Source organism: Ovis canadensis, chromosome 17, assembly GCF_042477335.2.
Source record: "Ovis canadensis isolate MfBH-ARS-UI-01 breed Bighorn chromosome 17, ARS-UI_OviCan_v2, whole genome shotgun sequence".
NCBI classification, from domain to species: Eukaryota; Metazoa; Chordata; class Mammalia; order Artiodactyla; family Bovidae; genus Ovis; species Ovis canadensis.
Window position 1 is genome coordinate 18,934,870 of NC_091261.1, and position 23,899 is coordinate 18,958,768.

At 39.8% G+C, this 23,899-nt stretch overlaps 1 protein-coding gene across 1 annotated transcript in view; it reads left to right on the forward strand.

Annotated features, from left to right (window-relative positions):
* Positions 1 to 17,978, forward strand: part of IQCM (IQ motif containing M) — a 522,664-nt gene extending 504,686 nt beyond the window's left edge. The window contains 2 exon segments of the mRNA XM_069558325.1: positions 17,509 to 17,615; positions 17,973 to 17,978. Coding sequence (XP_069414426.1) covers positions 17,509 to 17,615; positions 17,973 to 17,978 — 113 coding nt within the window.
* The last annotated feature ends 5,921 nt before the right edge of the window (positions 17,979 to 23,899 follow it).

Here is a 23,899-nt window from a genome sequence, read left to right on the forward strand (position 1 = left end):
CCTAGAGAGATTGTTTCAAGGTTACGCTGATGGGAAGCAGCAGGGTGATGGTCTGAACCTAGGTTGTATGGCCCAGAACTGTTCATAACCAACCATTCAATGCTACCTGACTAACAAGCTCTGGAGTAATGCAGGCCTGGCTTTTCACTCACAGTTCACCGCTTACCACAGCCAGTTACTTAGCTCCTCCAATCCTGAGTTTCCTCTTCTATTCAACCATTATAACATTAGTAGTTAGAACAACAGCGAATTTTATTCCCTAGAATTCAAGGGGGTAGAAATAGATTGAGTCTTACCCCAGAATCAATCATAGTAGGAAAAAAATTGTCTTTCCAGATATGACCATTTTTTTCCTACTGTGTTTGCTTCTAGATATCATTACAGAAGTAGAGAGGTAGGGTGAGGACAGATTTCAGGAGCACATGCATATTAACAGCACAGGAATAAAAGGAGGAGATAGGGATGACTGGAGACACTTCTTGATGTTTGGATGAAAGATAGAGAAAAGCTTTTTTAATTTTTATTTTTAAGCAACTGCCATGAATGGTTAAATTTTTAAGATAGTAACCGAAATGATTCATCATAGCATTGATGAGCAGAGAAACAGTTAATATTTTTAAAGCGAGCTTCAGATGATACGTAAAAATAGTGACTGTTGAAAGTGAAAGTTGCTCAGTTGTGTCCAGCTTTGTGTGACCCCATGGACTATAAAGTCCATAGAATTCTCCAGGCCAGAATACTAGAGTGGATAGCTGTTTCCTTCTCCAGCAGATCTTCCCAACCCAGGAATCAAACCAGAGTTTCCTGCATTGCAGATGGATTATTTACCAGCTGAGCTACCAGGGAAGCCCATATTAGTGGCTGCTGAAAAGATGTCTAAATATTACTTTTAAATAATTTTTAAGAAGCTACATTTGGAGCATTTTCTTTTTTTAATTTATTTTGTTGTTTTTTAATTTTTGTTTTATAATGGACTATAGTTGGGCTTCCCTGGTGGCTCAGATGGTAAAGAATCTGCCTGCAGTGCAGCAGACCTGAGTTCCGTCCCTGGGTTGGAAGGATCCCCTGGCAGAGGGCACGGCAAACCACTCTAGTATTCTTGCCTGGAGAGTTTCATGGATAGAGGAGCCTGGTGGGCTATTGTCCAGGGGGTTGCAAAGAGTCAGGCATGACTGAGTAACTAAACACATAGTTGATTTACAATGTTGTGTTGGCTTCAGGTTTATAGCAAAGTGATTCAGTTATATATTACATAGACATATATCTGTTCTTTCCCAAATTCTTTTCCCATCTAGGTTATTATAGAACATTGAACAGAGTTCCCTGTGCTTTACAATAGGTCTTTGTGGGTTATCTATTTTATACAATAGTGTGTATATGGGCATTTTCTTATGGTGAGTAAAAATTAGAATTCTTTCTCATTGCCTTAGATTATGTCAGAAATGGGATCACTTGAACCCATGAATTATATTTGGGTAGATTGTGGGATCTATAATCTAGAATTTTAAAAGCAAATTGCTATACTCAGCATTAAAATTACTCTGTAGGGGACTTTCCTGGTGGCACAGTGGATCAGAATTCACCTGCCAAGGCAGGGGACACGGGTTCAATCCCTGGTCCAGGAAGATCCCAACATGCTGCGGAGCAACTAAGCCTGTGAACCACAACTAGTGAAGCCCATGCACCCTAGAGCCCACAAGCCACTACTACTGCCCATAAGCTGCTGGCACAGAAGCCTGCTTGCCCAGAGCCCGTGTTCTGCTACAAGAAGCCATCTCAGTGAGAAGCCACACAGAGCAACAAGGAGTAGCCCTTGCTTGCTGCAACTAGAGAAAGTCTGCATGAGGAATGAAGACCCAGTGCAGCCAAAAATAAATAAATAAAATTCTAAAAACGATAATTACTCTATAATTGAGCCAAGAGTACATTTCACTTGTTTTTTTTGTTTTTTGTTTTTTTTTGTCAAAGGATGCTGTAAAGGAGAAAGACATCAAAGAAACTGAACTTGTGCTAATTACAATTGTGTTTAGGATGACCTACTTAAGACACGAAATGCCAGAAAGAAAGCACATCTATTCAGCATCACTTAAATTTAGTATAATAAGGAAGCCTAAAGAAGTACCTTTTAAAGTTTTCAACTGGATATGAGTTTTAACCAAGCCTCAATGGAGACCTAATTTTTGAAAGGTTTAAAATTCTTCTGTTCAGAGGATGTTCATATCAGACAAACGTGGACCCCTAAGAATGTGAGAAAGTGCCCAGTGCTGTGGAACTTGCACAGCAAGATGATACTTTTCTTGATTCAGAATAATTATAATAATTAAAAGATACTTGAGAAATTTATGAAGTGAAATGAAGTGAAGTCGCTCAGTCGTGTCTGACTCTTTGCAACCTTGTGGACTGTTTCTGTGGGATTTTCCAGGCAAGCGTACAAGAAGCATCAAATAAAGAAAAAGGACTTGGTCATGATGAGAACGTGCCACTCAGTCTCTAGGGATGGATGTCTTTGGAAGCATGAAGTGCTAATATGACCTAGATTGTTTAGAACTGGGGTTCTTCTATGAATTCAGCTCCACAAAAATGTTTCTGGGGTGGATCACTTGAATTTATCTGTTCAGTTCCTGTGCACCTTTGAGAAAGAAAAATGCTGGATATTCAGCTTGAAAATTAACTTCCATGAATTGTCAGCAATAGTAGAATGAATCTTGCAGACTCAGGAACAATTTGATTGTGTTTACATAAGGAGTTTTGCATGGTAAAGATGTATTGACTAACCTTAATTTTCATCACAAAATTGGAAGCCCATCTGAGTTCTTGCTGGTGACCCCAGTCTGACACCATAGCGACAACACAGTCTATAAAGGTAGGAGGTGATGTTATATACCTCTAGAATGGTGAGGTTTGGGGAACTGGGTACCCTTGGAAACAGAAAAACTCCAGGTAGACTTCAGCACACTGGAGATGGGTTCCCACCAAATAAGGTCCTTGTTGGTGGAGATAAATGGGTTTTTCTTATCTGTATCTAGCCTAAACTTGGTCTTACACTGGAAATTATTATTTGCTTCCAGTGTGACAAAGTCATTGTTGCTGTTAGAAGTTTATCAGGTGCAGGAAAAGTGCCTGAGCATTTTGGAAGTAGGAAGTGGCCCCATATTTACTTTGATGTGAAAGGGAGTGCCATCTAGTGGTAAAGTGTGACTATGAGGGTACTTACCCTGTGAACATCCTGCTCTAAGCCTTTCCAGGAACGTGGATCCCGTATGGAAAGGGATTAAATACCTTAATAAATATGCTTGCTGAGAAATTGTCATTGCCTAGATTCAAGATCTGGGTGAAGAAAACTAATGGAACTCTACCAGCCTGAGTCTTTCAGTATTTCCAGAGTTTTGCTCATAATAGAAGGGAGAGGTGAGACGGCAGGAAGTGAGTACACCAGAGAGAGGTACCCATCTGATTGATCAAAGAAGATTGAACAAAATGAAGAATTTCTGTTCCTCAGAATTTAACCTGGGGTATGTATGTGGCCAGGGGAGCTAGCGTTTTGTGTTGAAAACAATCAGAATGGAGGAAAAGTACACATTTCATGATCTTTACATCAGAATATAGACACATCTATGGTAACTGGAGAATATTAAGAAAGGGTTAGAGGAAACAGTTTGCTAATCCATTAGAGGAAGTCATTTGCTTGTCTGAAAGTTGCATTCATATAGCAAGCATACTACTTAAAAATATATATATATATACCCAATAAATAAATACATACATACTAAGGCAGATGGTGATAAACTAAACTCTATCTCAGTGAAGGATGACCAAAAAAAAAAAAAAAAGAGAGAGAGAGAGAGAGAGAGAGAGAGAATGGCAATGATAGCAGCTATAATTTATCAAGAAGTTATGGTGCATTCAAATCTAAATCAAGTACTTTATATGTATTTTCTCATCAAATTCCTATACTAATCCTTTTAGGTAGGTACTCTTATTATCTTCATTTTTCAGTTAAAGAAAAGCAAACTCATCTTTCCTAAGAACACAGAAATGCTAAGCTAGTAGTGCCAGTATCTGAATTCTGGTCTTTCTAATTCCCCAAATTGCTTTGTTCCAAAAATGTTGTCTTAGTTGCTCAGTCATGTCCAACTCTTTGTGTCTCCTACGGACTGTAGCCCACCAAGCTCTTCTATCCATGGAATTCTCCCCAGGAAGAATACTAGAGTGGTAGTTATTCCCTTCTCTAGGGGATCTTCCTGACCCAGGTATTGAACTCGGTCTCCTGCATTGCAGGCAGATTCTTTACCGTCTAAGCCACCAGGGAAAGAAAGCTGTCACAGATCTAGACATCATATTAAAAAGCAGAGACATCACTTTGCCAACGAAGGTCTGTATAGTTAAAGCTATGGTTTCTTCAGTAGTTGTGTATGGATGTGAGAGTTGGACCATAAAGAAGGCTGAGTGCTGAAGAATAATGCTTTCAAATTGTGGTGCTGGAGAAGACGCTGGAGAGTCCCTTGAACAGCAAGGACTGGCATTCCTAAAGGAAATCAACCCTAAATATTCACTGGAAGGACTAATAATAAAGCTGAAACTCCAATACTTTGACCACCTGATGTGAAGAACTGACTCACTAGAAAAGACCCTGATGCTGGGAAAGATTGACGGCAGGAGGAGAAGGGGACAGCAGAGGATGAGATGGTTGAATATCATCACCAACTCAATGGATATGAGTTTGAACAAACTCCAAGAGATAGTAAAGACTGGAAAGCCTGTTGTGCTGCAGTCCATGGGGTTTCAAAGAGTTAGACAGGACTTAGCAACTGAACAGTAAAAATATCACAGGAATGTTATTCACTTCCTGGTGAGATATAGACCAACCTTCCTTTAAAAGTCTGTCCTTATCTAAATCCCATTAAGTTCGATTGGATTTCAGTAAGACCTCAATAGATTACATAACACAAATGGTTTGAACCTTTTTTTCCAATATGCACATATCTTGAAACATTTTAATTTTCTTTTTTCTCAGAGGACAATCAGCAGTCTGAGTCTTCACTCTGGTGTTGTCCTAATGTAAACTGAAATTAATAATGATGTACATGTTTATTTCTAAGTAGTTACTATAGTAATACCATACCACTTTCATTTTATGACAAGGAAATGGAAGACCAAGGAAGGTCAAGGGATATGCTAAATTAAGGAGAACACTTGGGATAAAATGCATTTGTATCCATTTTTTCCCTAGGATTCAAAATGTGTTTTCTTTAGATGGACCTCCTTTTTGTGTTCATCTCATATATTTGTTTGGAATATTAGGATCTACATCAGTTCAGAGGAATTTCTTACTTATATGTTTTATATAGATTCTAAAGTTTTCTGCTTATATTTCCTTGTCTTTTTCTATCACCCCTTTAAAGAAATACGATGATGAATTTCCATTTGAAAACTCTAAAATTGCTCTTGTGTTTCCATCTGTAGTGTCTTTGTTCAAAGCCTCACTGCTACACCACTGGTCAGAAAATGAAAGCCAGGTCGTGAAAGCCATCCTGGCCATTTTTATGTAAACCTGGCTGAGGGGCTCCTGCTGAGAGTGGATGTCTTGTAATTGGGTCTGAAAGATCCAAAAAAGTTTCAGAGGAGGTGGAAGAGGTTGGCATTCTTTGCCATTTGGACATGTACTTAGTCATGAGTACAGAGTACTTGGAGACAAGTAACTTGTTCTAGCTGTCTATTAAACACTCTGTTCCAAAAAGAAGGATGATACCATATTAAGAATTAAGAATTTTACTTCCATAGTTTATTACATCAAGACTTTTAGGGAGAAAAATCATATAATATCGATAGGTACAAAAAGAGTCAATTGTGAAAACTGAACAGGCATCTAAGTAAATAAATAGATGTGTAAGTAAGTAAGTAACTGTGTGCTCAGTTGTGTCCAACTATTTGCAGCTCCATGGTCTGTAGCCTGCCAGGCTTTCCTGCCCATGGAATTTTCCAGGCAAGAATCCTGGAGAAGGGTGGGCGCCAGTTCCTACTCCAGGGGATCGTTCCAACCCATGGATCGAAACTGCATCTCCTGCGTCTCCTGCACTGGCAGGTGGATTCTTTACCACGGGCACCACCTGGGAAACTCTAAGTAATTAAGTAAATAAATAAATAAAAATGAGCGAATAAATAAATCTGAGAGGAAATCTAGAAAACTACATATTTAAGGTAGAAGCAGGCAAGATAGTACTCATAAAACAATACAGAGGAAAAATGACCTCAGTTATATATTAAAATTGCTAAGTCGCTTCAGTCCCTCTTCCAGGGGATCTTCCCCACCCAGAGATCAAACCTGCGGCTCCTGCGGCTCCTGCATTGCAGGTGGATTCTTTACCACTGAGCCATCAGGGAAGTCCCGTATATATATACGACCATGTGTAAAACAGATAGCCAGTGGGAAGCTACTCTATAGTACAGGCAGCTCAGCTCTGTGGTAAGCTCAGCTCTATGGTGAGCTCTGTGATGACCCAGAGGGGTGGGATGGGGGTGTGAGAGGGATGCTCAGTTGGGAGAGGATAAATGTATGTTAATTAACTTGATTGTGATAAGCATTTCACAATACATATGTATAACAAGAAAATAATTTATGGGTTGAAATTTTTTAAACAACTATGATTTCCAATGAGTTGCTATCAAATGTTCTGCAATCCGTATATGGATCAAGAATTACTTATAGCCTGATAAAACATGTCATTGATATGAGTCTTACATAAAATAGTAATAATGTTAGCATTAGGTATTGGTACAAAGAGAAAGTAAGATAATATAAATAAAGCACCCAGCACATTGCCTGGCAAGGAATAAATGCACACTAAAATGACATCTGTTATCCTTGTTCTTCTTATTATTTTTTAAATGCTGAAATTATACATTTTTTGAAAGAATTTCACAGAGGTGAAGTGCCTTTCTCACCACATCATATCAGCAGGAACATGTTGTCAGTATGGCTTATCTGCAGTGATATTATCCTTCATCACCTGATCAAGGTATTGTTTGTCAGGGTTCTCTACTAGTTATGGAAACAGGGAGATACATATAGACATACGTTAGTAACTTTCTTCTCAACCACCTTCTGCAGTCTATTTATTGAAAGCATGTAACTAAGTCCAACTGACACTGGGGGAGGGAGTGGGGAGGAATGGAGGAATAAAGCTTTTTGCCTGGAGTTTCTACATAAACTGTTAAGAACTACTAGATATTTTCATCAACATTTACTTATGTATAGTTATTTCCTAATACGAGTTATAATCTAAAACTACATTATTCTGTTGTTATTGTTCAAATTGTTCCAGCCTTAGACATTGGGAGCTTTTGTCAGGTTGGTTTCTCAGTTTTTGTTTTTTTTTAATTTAAAAAAAATTTTATTTTTACTTTATTTTAATGCTTCCTTAGGCAACACAAGGTTCTGCAGACTCATCTTGTAGTACCTGCCCTAGTCCTAGAACCAACCATTTTTGCAGGAGTCTTGGTTCCCTTTATTGGAGAATAATCTTTAGAGACCAAAATCTGGGCACTGGGTGTGCTCATTGCTACTGAGGTATCACTGTTTCCAGGCCCTCCCAGTGGACGATTCTAGGAAACACACATACGAATGCAAACCCCTGTTTGTACACATAGTTATAATCATGTCTGTATCTCTCCTTCTGTGTCAGTCCATCTGCATTTTGTCTTTAGCCTCCAGAAATTTGGTCAAAGCATTGTTTTCCAAAGTTACTTAGGTAAGCTCCTTTCCCCTCGCCCCACCCCTTTCAGGGAGATGACATGACTTTTGGTGAAACCTGTATTTCCTGATTGCATAGTATACAGAGTCAACTCTTTCACATGGAAAATATTTCCCTGCTAAATATTTCCCAGACTGATTAAAATTAATCAGTCTGATTAAAATTAAAAATATTTCACAGACTGATTTCTTTCATGTCAATGTTCTGTAAGCCCTTTTTATATCTTTTCTGTTTTTATGCTATTCATTGTTTATATTATGCCATCTAATTTTATCATTTATTCTTACTTTGTGTCAGGAGCCCATTTATAACAAGCCTGCTCTCTCATTTCCTTTCATCTTGAGAGACATCCTTAATGTGATCTTTCCTCCTTGCTGGCCGCTTACGGTGTGAATCACACCACCTGGACCTCAGGAACCACACCCTGGCCCCAAGTATTCATATCTGCCGCAGCCTCAGCAGTGAAGTTCATATATTCTGTTTGCTCCCTATCCTGACCTTAGACGTCCTTCAGTCAGACAGCCTGCCCAGAATTCCCGTGTCCCCTTGGGATGCTCCGGCTCCCAGCAGCTGTCTTCACAGCACATCAGGCTGCAGAGCCGTCACCTAGGCGCTGCCCACAGCCACTGCTCTGGTGCCATATTGGGCCATGATGTTTCCTAAGTGATTTGCTGCCCCCTTCAAAACAAAACCCTTTACTCCCAGATTTTCCCACCACCTATTCACATTTTCTACCACTGAGGATTCCCATTTTCTCTTCCCCTAGGGCAAGATACAAGAGTGAGGGTGTCTGGCCCTGTCTCAAGAGTTCCTGGATATTTCCTCTTTCATTCCCCCACCAGTCTGTTAGTTCACGTCTCTAAGCTGGAAAGCGTTCTCATGTAATCACACGTTTTTCCTTACCATATGGCTCCACGTGCCGAGTTCTTCAGATTCCAGTTTCTTGAATCCCCCAAATGCTGCACATTCTGAGCAAAGCCATACTCTTCCAAGTAGAAGTCCTCCTTTAGAAAATATTGCTATTGCTTAAAACCTCCTTCTTGAAATGCAGTGGTGTTTTTTGTTCTAGGATTTTTCTGCCTGAGGGTAATACATATCTGGAATGTCACAAAATTATTCACCTCATTTTAAATGGCTATGTTTATTAAATAGCTATATGTTTTCCATTTCTCTTTACAGATAACTAATGAGAGAGCTGATTACTTAAAAACTCAATAATAGAATATTTATTAGTTTTTATAATTTTTTCACTATTTCAAGACTGATACTCATCAGAAATGAGGTGATTACTTTTAGTCACCCTCAAGGAAGCCATTGGTGTGTGCCTGTGTGCAAAGTCTCTCAGCCGTGTCTGACTCTTTGCAACCCTATGGACTGTACCTGCCAGGCTCCTCTGTCCAACTTGGATATTTCAAAACAATACCCAACTACATATACGCATGTCTGTAGTTGACCTTAGGCATCCTTCGGTCAGATGGCCAGATATATGTGTATACATGACATACACATATATGTATATATAGATACATACATGAGGAGGACATGGGAACCCACTCCAGGATTCCTGCCTGGAGAATCCCGTGGGCAGAGGAGCCTGGTGGGCTACAGTCCATAGGGTCGCAAAGAGTCAGACGCGACTGAAGTGACTTAGCACGCAGCATGCATGCAGATACATATATACTCCCAAAATAGTGGCCTGTAGAATTTTTACCTACTGTTAGGCAGCCTCTGGCCTCTTTGCAGGCAGCCCCCATAACGGAAGCTATTTCTAGCACTTCTCCTAAGATGTCTCACCTGTGCTACCCTCTGGGCTACAGCATGGACTCCCCCCATCCCCGCCCCAGCTCCTGGCAGTGCCATGTGCTGCCGCCACTCTGAAGCTCAGGAAGCCTGATGGGGGTGTCCTGCTGCTGCTGCAGCCGCTAGTGCCTGTCCAGGCCATGCTGTGCAGGTCCCACATGGGCCCAGGCCAACCTGCTGAAGAGAAAAGCCCTCTCCTGGCTTTCGCACCCCAGTTCCCTCAGTCTCAGAGCACTGATGCCCTGTATTCTCGGTGCTCTGAGAGCATGGTGTAGGAAACAATAGCTCTCATTTGGGTCTTCCTTTCATGAGGCCTCTCCCTGGGGTGGTGGGAGGGTGAGGAAGAAGGAAGTCAGGGACACAAAGCAAAGTCTTCTCAGTTAAGAGGCAGCTCAGAGCATGTAAAACCACCCATCATCCCTGCCATGGCCTCTGTCTTATTGGACCAAGATGAAAATATTCAGCTCACTCTTCTCGTATTAAGAATTTTTCCCCAAGAAGATATCTTGGTCTCTCATTGCAGAGATGCCTAGAGAATTTATTCAGCTAATCTTCCTGGATATATTTCTGTTTGAAATTCTAAGATGCACAAACCGAGGTTCAAATTTGGATTTCTGATATGCAAATATAACAATGTCCTTAATGGCTTCTCATCCAGGACTATATTTTTTAGCTTTTTTTTAATATCTGAGTATTTTTGATTGCTGCTGCTAAGTCGCTTCAGTTATGTCCTACTCTGTGCAACCCCATAGACGGCAGCCCACCAGGCTCCCCCATCCCTGGGATTCTCCAGGCAAGAATACTGGAGTGGGTTGCCATTTCCTTCTCCAATATAGCTGATTACCCTGGAGGGAAAAATGGGAACCCACTCCAGCTTTCTTGCCTAGAGAATCTCATGGAGAGCAGAGCTTGTTGGCTACAATCCATGGGGTTACACAGAATCGGACATGACTGAAACACACACACACGTAATTGATTAACAGTATCGTTTCAGGTGTACAGCAGAGTGATTCGGTTACACAGGTAGATGTATCTATTGTTTTCAAATTCTTTGCCTGTTTAGGTTGTTACATAATATTGAGCAGAGTTCCCTGTGCTATACAGTAGGTCCTTATCGGTTATCCTTTTAAGACATAGAGAATGGGCTTGTAGACAAAGTAGGGGAAAGGGGAGGGTGACATAAATTGCGAGAGCAGCATTGAAATATATACCCTGCCATGTGTAAAATAGCTAGCTCGTGGGGAGCTTCTGTATGGGACAGGGAGCTCAGCTCGGTGCTCTGTGAGGATCTGCGGGAGCGGGAGCGGGGGTGGAAGGGGAGCTCGAGAGGGACGGGATGTATGTCTCTGTATAGCTGATTCACCTCCTTGTACAGCAGGAATACAGCATTACAGAGCAATTATACTCCCAGACTATATTTTTGCTTTATATTGACTATGATAATTTTCTGGTGGGCAGGGCCATTATACTATGTTAGGTAGATACTTTCGTTTTTTAAACTAAATGTCTATGAGTATCATAATAATTGCAGTTTTTTTGTTTTCTTTCTGGATTAGGAAATGAAGGCCCAGAAAGGGCTCAACTCATGCCGTTTACACCACCTCCTAACACTTAGCATGAACCCAGACAGATAGGACTAAACAGATCCTCAGTGCCCTAGATGTGTGTTTTATTTTCTAACACAATCTATGTTTGTTTTCTTTCCAAGTTGCTCTACAAACATTCATTTTGAAACACTAACAAAAGTAGCCAATAATGTAGAATAATATATAACCTTGACTGGGTCAGAGAAATGGCATGAAAAATCGTAAAACAGACTTGTGAACATAAAAACATGGAGGTGGTTTCAAAGAAAACAGAGGCCAAAAGCTTACTTTGAGCCTTTGGGGAAAAGCTAGTTTCTGTTTTCTGAAAAGACAGCCTATTAAGTGAGTATTAAGCATGCTGTCTGTTTTTATTGGATTATTTTCTCAAGTTGAAGTCATTTATTCAAATTATTGAATATCAGCAAAGATCTAACTTCTGATTACTTATTCATTATTTATAATAAAAGTGACTTTTACCATATATTCCAATCTGCTGCTGCTGCTGCTAAGTTGCTTCAGTCGTGTCAGACTGTGCGACCCATAGATGGCAGCCCACCAGGCTCCTCTGTCCCTGGGATTCTCCAGGCAAGAACACTGGAGTGGGTTGCCAATTCCTTCTCCATATTCCAATCTAGAAACTTGGCAATGTCTAATTGTTATTTTATATAAATAATATATTCTGTTGAAAATATAGATAAGCAGAAAGACTAAAGCTAAATTATAATTCCACTGTGAATATTTTGGTATTTAATACTGTACATGGTTTCCTATGTGTATAACTTTAAAACAAAAACCTGGGATCTATATGATATTGCTTTGTAACCTGCTTTTTTATTTAAAATGAATTATAGCATATAGGGGTTTATAAAATGTTTCTATGACATATTTTTTTTTTTGGACAAGATTGATCAGCACTTTTTATTGAGGACCAAGTTTAAGTGTTGAGAAAAAGAGATTTCCAGAAGGTATTGAAAAATTACAAATGTTCCTGAAATGGGTTCTTGTCATACAATAGGTGAACATCTCTGTAGAAGACTTCGCAGAGCCAAAAAAAGAAACAGGATGGCCTAATTACTGAGTACCTCCTGTGGGCCAGGTGTTTTCCTTCTGGCATCTCACTTATTCTCACTATTATCCTACAGAGTAGATACAATTACCATCTCTGTTTTCTATATAAGGAAATCCAGGCCCAGAGATTTGAGTCCTTTGCTTGAAGCTTCTATGACATAGTTTAAAGGTCTTGGTTGAAGTTGTTTTCATCTAGAGAAGTGTTTTTATTTGTCCTTGGGACCCAGCAAACTCTAAATTTATTTAAGGTATTTTGGACCACACAGGTGCCATGAACTGGGGCTTCAAACCAATGGCAGCTTTGAGGCTCTGCTCCATCTACCCTGCCTCATGAAAAAGGGAAAGTTTCCTTGCTCCCCTTCTTTGAAATGTTCTCTTCTCTTCTCTTCCCTTTCCTTTCCTTCCCTCCTCTCTCTCTCTTTCTCACTCTCTTTCTTTTTCTGATATTATCCTGCCTACTCTGATGGTGTAACCCTCTGGGCCCATGCCTTCCATGTGGTCTCCTGCTGGGCTCCCCATTTTGAGTGAACTCTAAGCTTTGCCTCTCGATGCTTTTCCCCTCACAAAGTTGTAGCTCAGACATCCAGTTCGGTTCAGTTACTCAGTCATGTCTGACTTTTTGCTACCCCATGGGCTGCAGCATGCCAGGCTTCTCTGTCCTTCACCACCTCCCAGAGATTGCTCAAACTCATGTCCATCGAATTGGTGATACCATCCAAACATCTCATTCTCTGTCATCCCCTTCTCCTCCTGCCTTCAATCTTTCCCAGCATCAGGGTCTTTTCCCGTGAGTCAGCTCTTCACATCAGGTGGCCAAAGGATTGAAGTTTCAGCTTCAGCATCATTCCTTCCAGTGAATGTTCAAGACTGATTTCCTCTAGGATGGACTGGTTGGATCTCCTTGCAGTCTAAGGGACTCTCAAGAGTCTTCTCCAGCACCACAGTTTAAAAGCATCAATTCTTTGGTGCTCAGCTTTCTTTATTTCTTTGTTCTAATTTCCTTTTCAGACATTTAGAGCTCAGCAGAAAACCTCAGAACACCAGAAGTAAACTGGCTTTAGCACTTTGACAATATCCACTGTGGGTGCATGCTAAGTTGCTTCAGTCGTGTCCAACTCTGCATGACCCTACCAACTGTAGCTCCCCAGGCTCCTCTGTCCATGGGATTCTCCAGGCAAGAACACTGGAGTGGATTGTCATGCCCTCCTCCAGGGGGTCTTCCCGACCCGAGGATCAAACCTGAGTCTCTCAGGTCTACCTGCGTTGGCAGGTTCTTTAGCTAAGCTTACTAGCACCACCTAGGAAGCCCAAATATCCACTAAGGTTACTCATTTTACATTTTTTTTTTTTGGCCTTTATTTTCTTCCTTCTCTGCCAATTCAGCAATACAGCTTAAAATATATTTAATATTTTATTCAAGATTTGAGTATTTTTAATCAAAGTGATTGTTTTCTGAATCTGTCTCACCATATAAGAAAAATGAAGGTCAAGAATATTTACTTTGAATGATTAAAAACATACCATGTATACTTACATTTTTATCCTCCCTAATATGAATGATCCTTTATTTAATTAAAATATTTATGAAATAACAAATTATGCAATTTAGGATTCTGCTCCCAGTCCCACTTCAGGTCAGCAGCTAAGATTCTGATAAGCAATTTCAATGTGTGGGATTTTTTTCCCCATGTCAACAAGCAATTCTCTGCCACCAGCTGGGAGTCCTATAGTCTTATTCAGTTCTGGTAGAGTCTACCTGGAGGGGGTGTCAACTCCCAATCAGATGCCCTAGGCTCAGGGCTCCAATCCCAGGAGACAATCTTCCATTTTAGATGCCAACTGATAGTAGGTCATCAGGACTTCACTGTGCTAATGCAAGGGGGCTGGATTCTATCCCTGGGTAAGGTGTTAGATCCCATATGCCACACCTAAGAGTCCACATCCTGCAACTAAAGATCACATGTGCAACAATGAAGATCTTGCATGCTGCAACTCATACCCAGGGCAGCCAAATAAAGAAATATTCTTTAAAAAGTAGTAGATCATCAGGTTACCCACAACTTGTGCTCAACTTGGCTACAAATCGGAGAGTCTCATGACCCCCTCCTCAGGTTTTATTAATCTGCTAAAGCAGCTCACAGAACTCAGGGAAACACTTCCTTACATTTACTATTTTATTGAAGGATGGGATAAAAGATACCAAAGAACAGCCAGTGGGCAAGATCAAGAGGGTGAGATCTGGGAGAGCCCCCTACTTCTGTCCTTATGGCATCACCCTTCCAGTCTGAGTTTTCATCCACCTGGAAGTTTTCTGAACCCCACACTACTGGGATTTTTACAGAGGCTGTATCGCATAGGCGTGAAAGTGTTAGTCCCTCAGTCTTGTGGGACACTTTGCAACCCCCATGGACTGTAGCCTGCCAGGCTCCTCTGTCCATGGGATTCTTCAGGCAAGAATACTGAAGTGGGTTGCCATCCCCTTCTCCAGGGGATCTTCCTGACCCAGGGATTGAACCCAATTCTCCTGCACTGCAGGCAGATTCTTTACCCTGTAAGCCACCAGGGAAGAACATCACGTAGGCGTGATGGACCATTAATTCCATTTCCAGTCCTTGTCTCTCCCTGGAGAAGTGTTGGTGGGGGGACTAAAAGCTCTAAACTTCTAATCATGGCTGGTGACCAGCGCCCTTCCTGGAGCCCACCCAGGCACCTCATTAGAACCAAAGGTGCTCCCAACGCTGCTATCACTTAGGAAATTGTGTTTTAGGAGCTTTGTGCCAGGAACTGGGGGCAGAGACCAATCGATACACATTTTTTATTATGTCATGCAATTGTTAGTGGAATTTCTTTATAAAGCCTACCTATATTATCATTTCAGTATAAATAATAATTCAGCAACTATATTTTGAATACTTATGAATTGTCAGACACATTTTTAACTAATAGGCTTTCTGTATTTGAGGGATTTTAAGTTTATGGAACCATTAGTGGAGAGTACAGTGTTCCCTTATACTCTCTCACTTGCCACTCCCTCCTCCTGGTCCCTGTTATTAACACCTTGCATTAGTGTGGTATATGTGTTACAACTGATGAGTCAATATTAATACACTGTTGTTGCAAATAAGTCTCTTTTCTAAAAAAAGATTATCAGAGTATAGTTGCTTAACAATGTTGTTTTAGCAACATTGTAAACATGGCAAAGTGAATCAGCTATACATATACATATATCCTGGCTTCTCCGGTGGCTCGGCAGTAAAGAACCTGCCTGCAATGCAGGAGCTGCAGGGGCCGTGAGTTCGATCCCTAGGTCGGGAAGATCTGCTGGTGGAGAGCATGGCAGCCCACTCCAGTATTGTTGCCTGGAGAATTCCATAGACAGAGGAGCCTGGCGGGCTACAGTTTACAGGGTTGCAAAGAGTTGGACATGACTGGAGAGACTTAGCACAGCACAGCATACACATATCCCTTCTCCTCTTTCTGGATTTACTTCCCATTTTGGTCACCACGGAGAATTGAGTAGAGTTCCCTGAGCTATACCTTTGGTTCCCATTGGTTATCTGTTCTATACGTAGTATCAGTAGAGTATATATGTCAATCCCAATCTCCCAATTCATCCCACGTCCCCTTCCCCCTTGGTATCCGTATGTTTGTTTTCTGTGTCCATGTCTCTCGTTCTACTGTGTAAATAAGATTATCTGTACCAATACTTTCATATTCCACACATATGCACTAATATACGTATTTGTTTTTCTGACTTCATTCTGTTATATATGTATCTCTTGATATATGTTTTGGAATCCTTTTAGCAATCAGACAAAATGTATGTTATCCCTATTTCAAAAAAAAATGAAGCTAAGATTGAGTATTAAATTTAAAATTTTGATTCACTCACAAATGTTTAAGAACAAGAGCTTCGACCATTATATTTACTTTCTCTTCTATTTTACCTGCTTTGAGTAATCCCGTATCTCAGCTGTTTTTTGCTTATTGAAATGTATGCTTGTGTAATATTAAAAAATTTCCATAGAAAACCATTGTATTTTGAGATCTCATCTTTAGAACGAACACACTTATCTTGTATAACTCGTATATTGTGCTGTGTTTAGTCACTCAGTCATGTCTGACTCTGTGTGACCCTGTGGACCCACCAGGCTCCTCTGTCCATGGGGATTCTCCAGGTAAGAATACTGGGGAGGGTTGCCATGCCCTCCTCCAGAGGATCTTCCCAACCCAAGGACTGAACCCAGGTCTCCCACATTGCAGGTGGATTCTTTACCTTCTGAGCCATCAGGGAAGCCCAACTGCGATATTAGGACACCGGTTGGTGATGGCCTTTTCCTGTGATCACACCCGCAATGAAAATTACTATTACTTATTGTTTTATGAATACTCTGTAGTCTAATTTAGTTTTGTTAGTATAAGCCTTGCTCTTTATCAATATAGATAAACATGAAAACAACAATGCTCTGCTTTTTCTTTAACAGCACATCATCCTTTATTTTCTTTTAGTAATGAGGAGTGTTCTTCTCATAACTTTAAATATTCTTTTGGGTAGTTGTTTATGTTTTCATTTAAGAACAACAATAGTTCTTACAGGGCAAAATAGACTACCATGTCTGTAAATGAGTCCTGTGGGTAATGGTGTCTGCAGTAAATCTGTGGCTTTGTTTTTCTAAAAAAATTCTTTGACTGCACTGGGTCTTTGTGGCAGCATGCAGGGTTCTCTAACTGAGGTGTGGGCTCAGCAGTTGCAGTGTGTGGGTTTAGTTGCCCCATGGCCTGTGCAGTCTTAATTCCCTGACCAGGGATGGAACCCATGTCCCCTGCATGAGGAGGTAGATTCTCAACTATTGGACCACCAAGGAAGTCCCTTTTATTTCTTATTTGAACTCATTTCATTCATAAAGATGAATCAAGTACAAGCCATCTCTACAAAGAATGCTTTGTATTGATTTGAATATCAGTATCAGAAATGATTTCATTGTAAAGCAAAAGTTTTCAGTGTTGTTGTTCTTAAGGTCATACATATGTTGCACCTAACTTACTTCATGTATGCTGTATATTGGTGGAATCCAGATTCTGCCATCCTTTCTCTCAACTTTTTGGTTCAATGGTAATTCTTGCTGAATTTCATGTCATGGTATATAATGTAATGAATGCACCCGAAGGAGACGTGCCAAAGTCAAATCTGTCTTAGCACCACCATAACTGATTTCCTATAACATTTGATGATTTCAAAAGCATGGTACATTCCGTTATAGAATTTAAAATTCATTAATGTAATTATATATTTTGTCTGACAGTAAGTGGGCATCCAGTACTCAAAAGAGCTAACATCCGGATTGTTGGAAAGCTGGTGGCCGCATCTATAAGAGAAAGAAAAATGAGACAATGGTATTCATCATGAGAAGTAAGATAGTGTTTTCTAAACAATTTTGTTACCTTAAGAGTTGAACCTATCTCCCCAAAGACATAGATTAGCATTGGCCATGGATTAATTCTGTATCAACTGGAAAAAAGGACAAGTATCTCTGAACATCCAAAGAAGAACTTCAACAAGACGGTCTATAATTACTAAACGTCTTCAGATGAAACATTCATTGGACCTTTTTTATAAATAACATCTGTTAGATCATAATAGAGTTGAAATCACGTGGTATCAAGTATTCCTTTCATTGGACTCAAATTTGGTTTGTTTCAGTACCAACCAATAAATGCTATAAAAAAGTTAAAATTCTTATTTTTAAACATTTGTTTCCATTTTTAGAAATGATTTCTCAAAATGTGTTTTAAAATATATTATTTTATTAGTGTAGTTATCATATTATGGTTCCCCTATCTTACTGCTCACTTGAAAGTGAACAACTGAGAGTTAATATGTAGTATTCCTGAGTTACCTGCCTTATTTGCAAAAGCTCTGATGCACGGTGGCTGATGCCAGTCCCTTAAGAACCTTGAATTTAAATGTATCAATCTGTCCATCATCCATCCATCTATCCATCATTCCTCCCCTCGTCCCTCTGTTTCTCCTTTCATCTGTGAATGAGATTGGAGAAATAAGTGAAGGCGTGAACCTAGAGGAACATGATCCACGCACAGCACAGTGACTTGGCATGAAGAAAAGAGGCAGGGGCTGCGTGACAGGCGCTCCATTTTCCCAGTCCTTACCCTAATCTGTTACTCTGTAACACACACTTAGGGTTTTGTTTGTTTGTTTTTAATCCCTCAGACTACTTCATGCAATGGAGTTTGCTGTAAATATGGAAATCACTAGAATGAAATCTTCAGAAAAGCTAATTACAAGAATCATGTAAAGTCAGGGCCCCACTAAAACCAGAACCAAGATGGACGAAAACACACGCTAATACTCTAATTAGAAAATGTTAACAGTAAGACATCTGACTGGGGGGAAAAGGATTGCTGGAGCTAAAACAGAGAGGTTAGCTTATCTGTGAAATTAGATGATCTGTATTATCCCTGCTAAAAATTGAGAAAGCTTCACTTTAAAGAGAAACATTTTACTTCAATACTGAAAAATAGCTGGAAAATATACAGTTGAATAATCACAGGAGTTGAGTCCCAGCATGGTAACAGATCATCAGCTTGCTCCTTTTTATAGCATTATTAAGGTAAAAATGGGCTAGATTTCTGCCTCCAGTGTTCTGAAAAATTGAGAGCAAAAGCATAGAATATAAGGAAAGGTACTTACAAACTAAAACATAAGATATCCTAATGAGTGCTGTGTAATGAATGCCACTATTTCAAATGACAAATATATTTATAGGAGAAAACAATTAATATAAAAACAATATCACTACCTATTAACATGAAATATGAAAACTAAGCTATGATGATGACAATTGGGAGCAAGATGCCGAAGAAATTTATTTTTCCTTTAAAAAAGTGTGATTGTTCTTGTCTCATGTTTTCTACATTTGACTCTTCTTGATTTTTAGCTAGCTGAAGTCGGGCTCCTAAATGCCCTGTAGAGGTGTGATCCTACATTAAGTTCACTGACGTGCCACTCCGGAGTTAGAAGACAGTGTAAGGTCAGTGAAAAGGAGCCTTCACTTTTCAATAGTCAATTTCTGTATAAAAATTGGCATTTGGTGCTCATCAAAGAACAAGAAATATAGGATATGCTCTAAATGTCCATTGTGTTTTTGAGCCAACTACCTGATGGAAGTCATCACTTATATGTAAATGAACTGTCAATGGCTTGCCACTGTTGGCGATTACTGGACTGTGAAGGGTATGTCTTAATAAGAACTGAAGCTCTTCACAGACTTTGATTTACTGGAAATAAAATAGAAAAGTCCTCTGAGACTACAAAGGACACTTGTTTCAGATAAAACGTCTAGACAGTAGCAATATATTTAGGGCTTTTATTATAGCAAAACTGCAAATTAGAATGGAGTGGTGAGAAAAGTTCCTGTGACCCAGCTGAGTTCTAAAACACTGCTTTTGACTAGAGTAATACAATCTTTAAAATAGCTAAGCCAAATTAAATAAAAGTGCATTAAGAAAAGAAAGCAGAAACAACAGAAGGTCAAGATTTAGGTTTCTTACGTCTCTTAAATGATCTTTGTCTCATGTCTTACATTTTATTATAAATCTATATTTTTCTAAATAAATGCAGCTGTCAGAATAGTTGAAAGCCAAGCTTCCACGACCCTGAAACATGGACTACCTTTCAGAAAATTCAGATTTAAGGGAATTATTCCTTGTTGATTCATTCCTTTTCTCAGCTTCCATTCTAGAACACACAATTGAAATACTGAATTCTGTGTAACTTTTATTAATGTTGTTAATAACAAAGATATATTAAATTTGCAAAATACTTTAGAATTTGCAGGATACTTTCACACAAAAGGGAATTTTGGAATGCGTGCACGTGGGTACATGCTCAGTCATGTCCCACTCTGCGACTCCATGGACTGTAGCCCATGAGGTTCCTCTGTCCATGGTCTTCTCCAGGCAAGAACACTGGGTTGCGATTTTCTCCTCCAGGGGATCTTCCTGACCTAGGAATTGAACCGGAGTCTCCTGCTTAGCAGGCAAGTTCTGTACCACTGAGCCCCAGAGAAGCCCATATTATGTTGAGAGAAGTATCTAATTCTGGGTAGGTTAATAACTTTGAGAAACAATCCTCCTAATCCCATTAGCTTAAAATAATGACTTCTTTTTTGCTCACTTCATAATTCAACATAAGCCAGCAGGTACTGCCCCATGCATTATTTTAAACATTCGGGTTTTTTTCCATCTTAATGGCTTTGACATTCTTTGGGGCTTCACCTGCAATCTTCACAGCCAGGCAGCAGATAAAAAAGAGAGCGTAGAGAAAGCATACCCTCTTCTTAACTGCTTCAATCTGAGCTTGGAACATATTACTTATCTCTACTGAAGAGAATTTGTTAACTGATTCCATCTAAATGAAGTGGGACTAGGAAATGCTGTTTAGTTTTATCAAAAAAGAGAATATGCCATTTTGGGACATAGGAGTGAATTGCATTCCTCATTATTTTAGGGAACAGGAAAAATTTCAAACACTTTCACTTGAATGGTCATCATTCTAGTTTAAAACATTATAAGGAGTCTGGATCAAGATGGCAGCTTTGGAAGACCTTGAGCTCACCTTCTCCAATAGTTCTATGTGCTAAGTCACTTCAGTCCTGTCTGACTCTGTGTGACCCCATAGACAGCAGCCCACCAGGCCCACCTGTCCCTGGGATTCTCCAGGCAAGAACACTGGAGTGGGTTGCCATTTCCCTCTCCAAAGCATGAAAGTGAGAAGTGAACTCCAGCTAAATATAGAACAGCCATCTCTAAGAATGATCTGAAGAATAGTAGAAAAGATTTTCCACATCTAAAGATATAAAGAGGGGGCCACAATGAAATGGGTATGAGCAGTGTAGACATGGTCTACTTGGGACCAGACCCTTAGCATGATATCCTGCTGCTGGTGGGATAACATAACTGAGGAGTTCCTCTCCGAGGAACATGGCAAGGGTCTAAGCCCCACATCAGGTTCCCCTCCCAGGGTCCTGCACTGGGAGACAAGGCTTTAAAAGTCTGGCTTTGAAAGGCAACAGGGCTCAGGCTCAGGAGAGCAGAGTGTTAGTCACTCACTCTGTCCATGGAATTTCCCAGACAAGAATACTGGAGTGAAGGCTTTAGGAAACCAAGACTCTACTCTTAAAGGTTGCACACAAAACCTCACTTGCTCCAAGAGCCAGTGCAGAGGCAGTAGTTTGAAAGGTGCCTGGATCAGACTCACTCATGATCTTGGAGAGCCTCCTGCAGAGGCAGGAAGTAGCTACGACTCCACCTGGGGACCAAAAAGCTAGTGGTAGCCAGCCAACAACATCCCCAACAGTTAAAGCGGAAAGCATTTCCTCTAAGGTCAGGAATAAGACAAGGATGCCATTCTGCCCACACATTTATTTCTATTTTTAAAAATATACTATTGGAAGTCCTAGCCATGCAGATGAAGAGATAAAAGGCATCCAAGTGGGAAAGGAAGGTGTACACCTGTCACCATTTGCAGATGACATGATACTACTACATACAGAAAGTCATAAGATGCCACACACACACTCAAAAATGGAGTTAACCAAGGAATTCAGTAAAGTTGCATGGTGCAAAATTAATTACAGAAATCTGGTGCTTTGAAGGCAATGGCACTCCACTCCAGTACTCTTGCCTGGAAAATCCCATGGATGGAGGAGCCCGGTAGGCTGCAGTCCATGGGGTCGCAAAGAGTCGGACACAACTGAACGACTTCACTTTCACTTTTCACTTTCATGCATTGGAGAAGGAAATGGCAACCTACTCCAGTGTTCTTGCCTGGAGAATCCCAGGGACGGGGGAGCCTGGTGGGCTGCCATCTCTGGGGTCGCACAGAGTCGGACACAACTGAAGTGACTTAGCAGCAGCAGCAGCAGCAGCAGAAGCAGCAGCAATGTACGATCAGAAAGCGAAATTAAGAAAACAATCTCATTTACAATTACATCAGAAGGAATTAAAAACCTAGGAATAACTGAGTCAGTGAAAGACCTGTTCTCTGAAAACTATAAGATATTGATGAGGTAACATTTCAGATAATACAAATGAATAGAAATACATACTGTGCTTAGGAAGTAGAAAACTTCAAAATGTTAAAATGTCTATACTACTAAAGGAGACCTACAGATTCAATGCAATCCTGTCAAAACACCAATGACACTTTTCACATAGCTGAAACAAACCTAAAATTTGTGTGTGCTTAGTAGTTCAGTCATGTCTGGCTCTTTTGTAACCCCATGGACCATTGCCCACCAGGCTCCTCTGTCCATGGGATTCTCCAGGCGCGAATACTGGACTGGATTGCCATTCCCTTCTCCAGCGTATCTTCCTGACCCTGGGATTGAACCCGTGTCTCTTGCATCTCCTGCATTGGCTGGTGTATTCTTTACCACTGTGCCACCTGGGAACCACAGAAAACCTTGATGTGCCAAAGAATCTTGAAAAAGAACAAAGAGGACTCAAACATTTTTCTGAGGAAGATAGTCAGATGACCATGAAAATCACTCAATATCATAAATTCTCAGGGAAATGCAAATTGAAACCACAATGAAATATCAAGTCACACCCATCAGAATGGCTATTATCAAAAGACAATGTTTTATATTATCAAAATAGCAAGAATTGGTGAGGATGTAGAGAAAAAAGAACCCTTGTACACCATTAGTGGGAATGTAAATTGGTGTAGCCACTATGGAAAACAGTATGGAGGTTCCTCAAAAAATTTAAAATACAGCTACTATATGTCTCTACAATTCCGCATCTAGGTATGCATCAAAAGAAGTGAAAACACTAATTTAAAAGTATATATATGCACCCTTATATGTATTGTGGCATTATTCACAATAACCAAAACACTGAAGCAACCTAAATTTCCATTGATAGGTGAATAGATAAAGTAATATTCCATATTACTCAGGCATAAAAAAGAATGAAATCTTGCTTTTTGCAATGACATGAAGAGATCTAGAGGATATTATGAAAAGCAAAGTAAGTCAGAGAAAGGCAAATACCATATGACTTCACTTACATGTGGGATCTAAAAAACAAAACAAGTGAATAACAACAATAAACCCCAAACAGAAACAGACTCATAGATACAGCGAAGAAACCGGAGGTTGCCAGAGGGGAGGGAGGTGGAGGAAGGGACAAATGGCAAAAGGGGTTAAGAGATACGAACTTCCAGTCGTAAAAATAAATCAGTCCTGGGGCTGCAGTGTACAGCGCAGAGAATATAGTCAACAAAATTGCAATAACTTGGTAATGTGACAGATGGTTACTAGACTCATTGTGGTGATTATTTCATAAAGTATATAAATGTCAAAACACTCTGGTATACTCAAAACTAATATAATATTGTAGGTCAACTGTATACTTCAATAGAAAAAATACCAGCAAAAATAATTTATTATAAAAGTTTTAAATAATTCAGTTTTTTTCCTTTTCTAGCATTTTGATGCTAATTCTTTGTATAGTTCATCAAGAATCTTGAAATGTCTCACATTAATTTAAAGGGAAACCATTTTTCTATGTCTTACATATATGCTTTTCTTCCTAGAAATTGAACTTTGTGTTTTATTTTTGTTATTCAAATAAATATCATGTCAAATAAATAATCTTCAGTAATATATT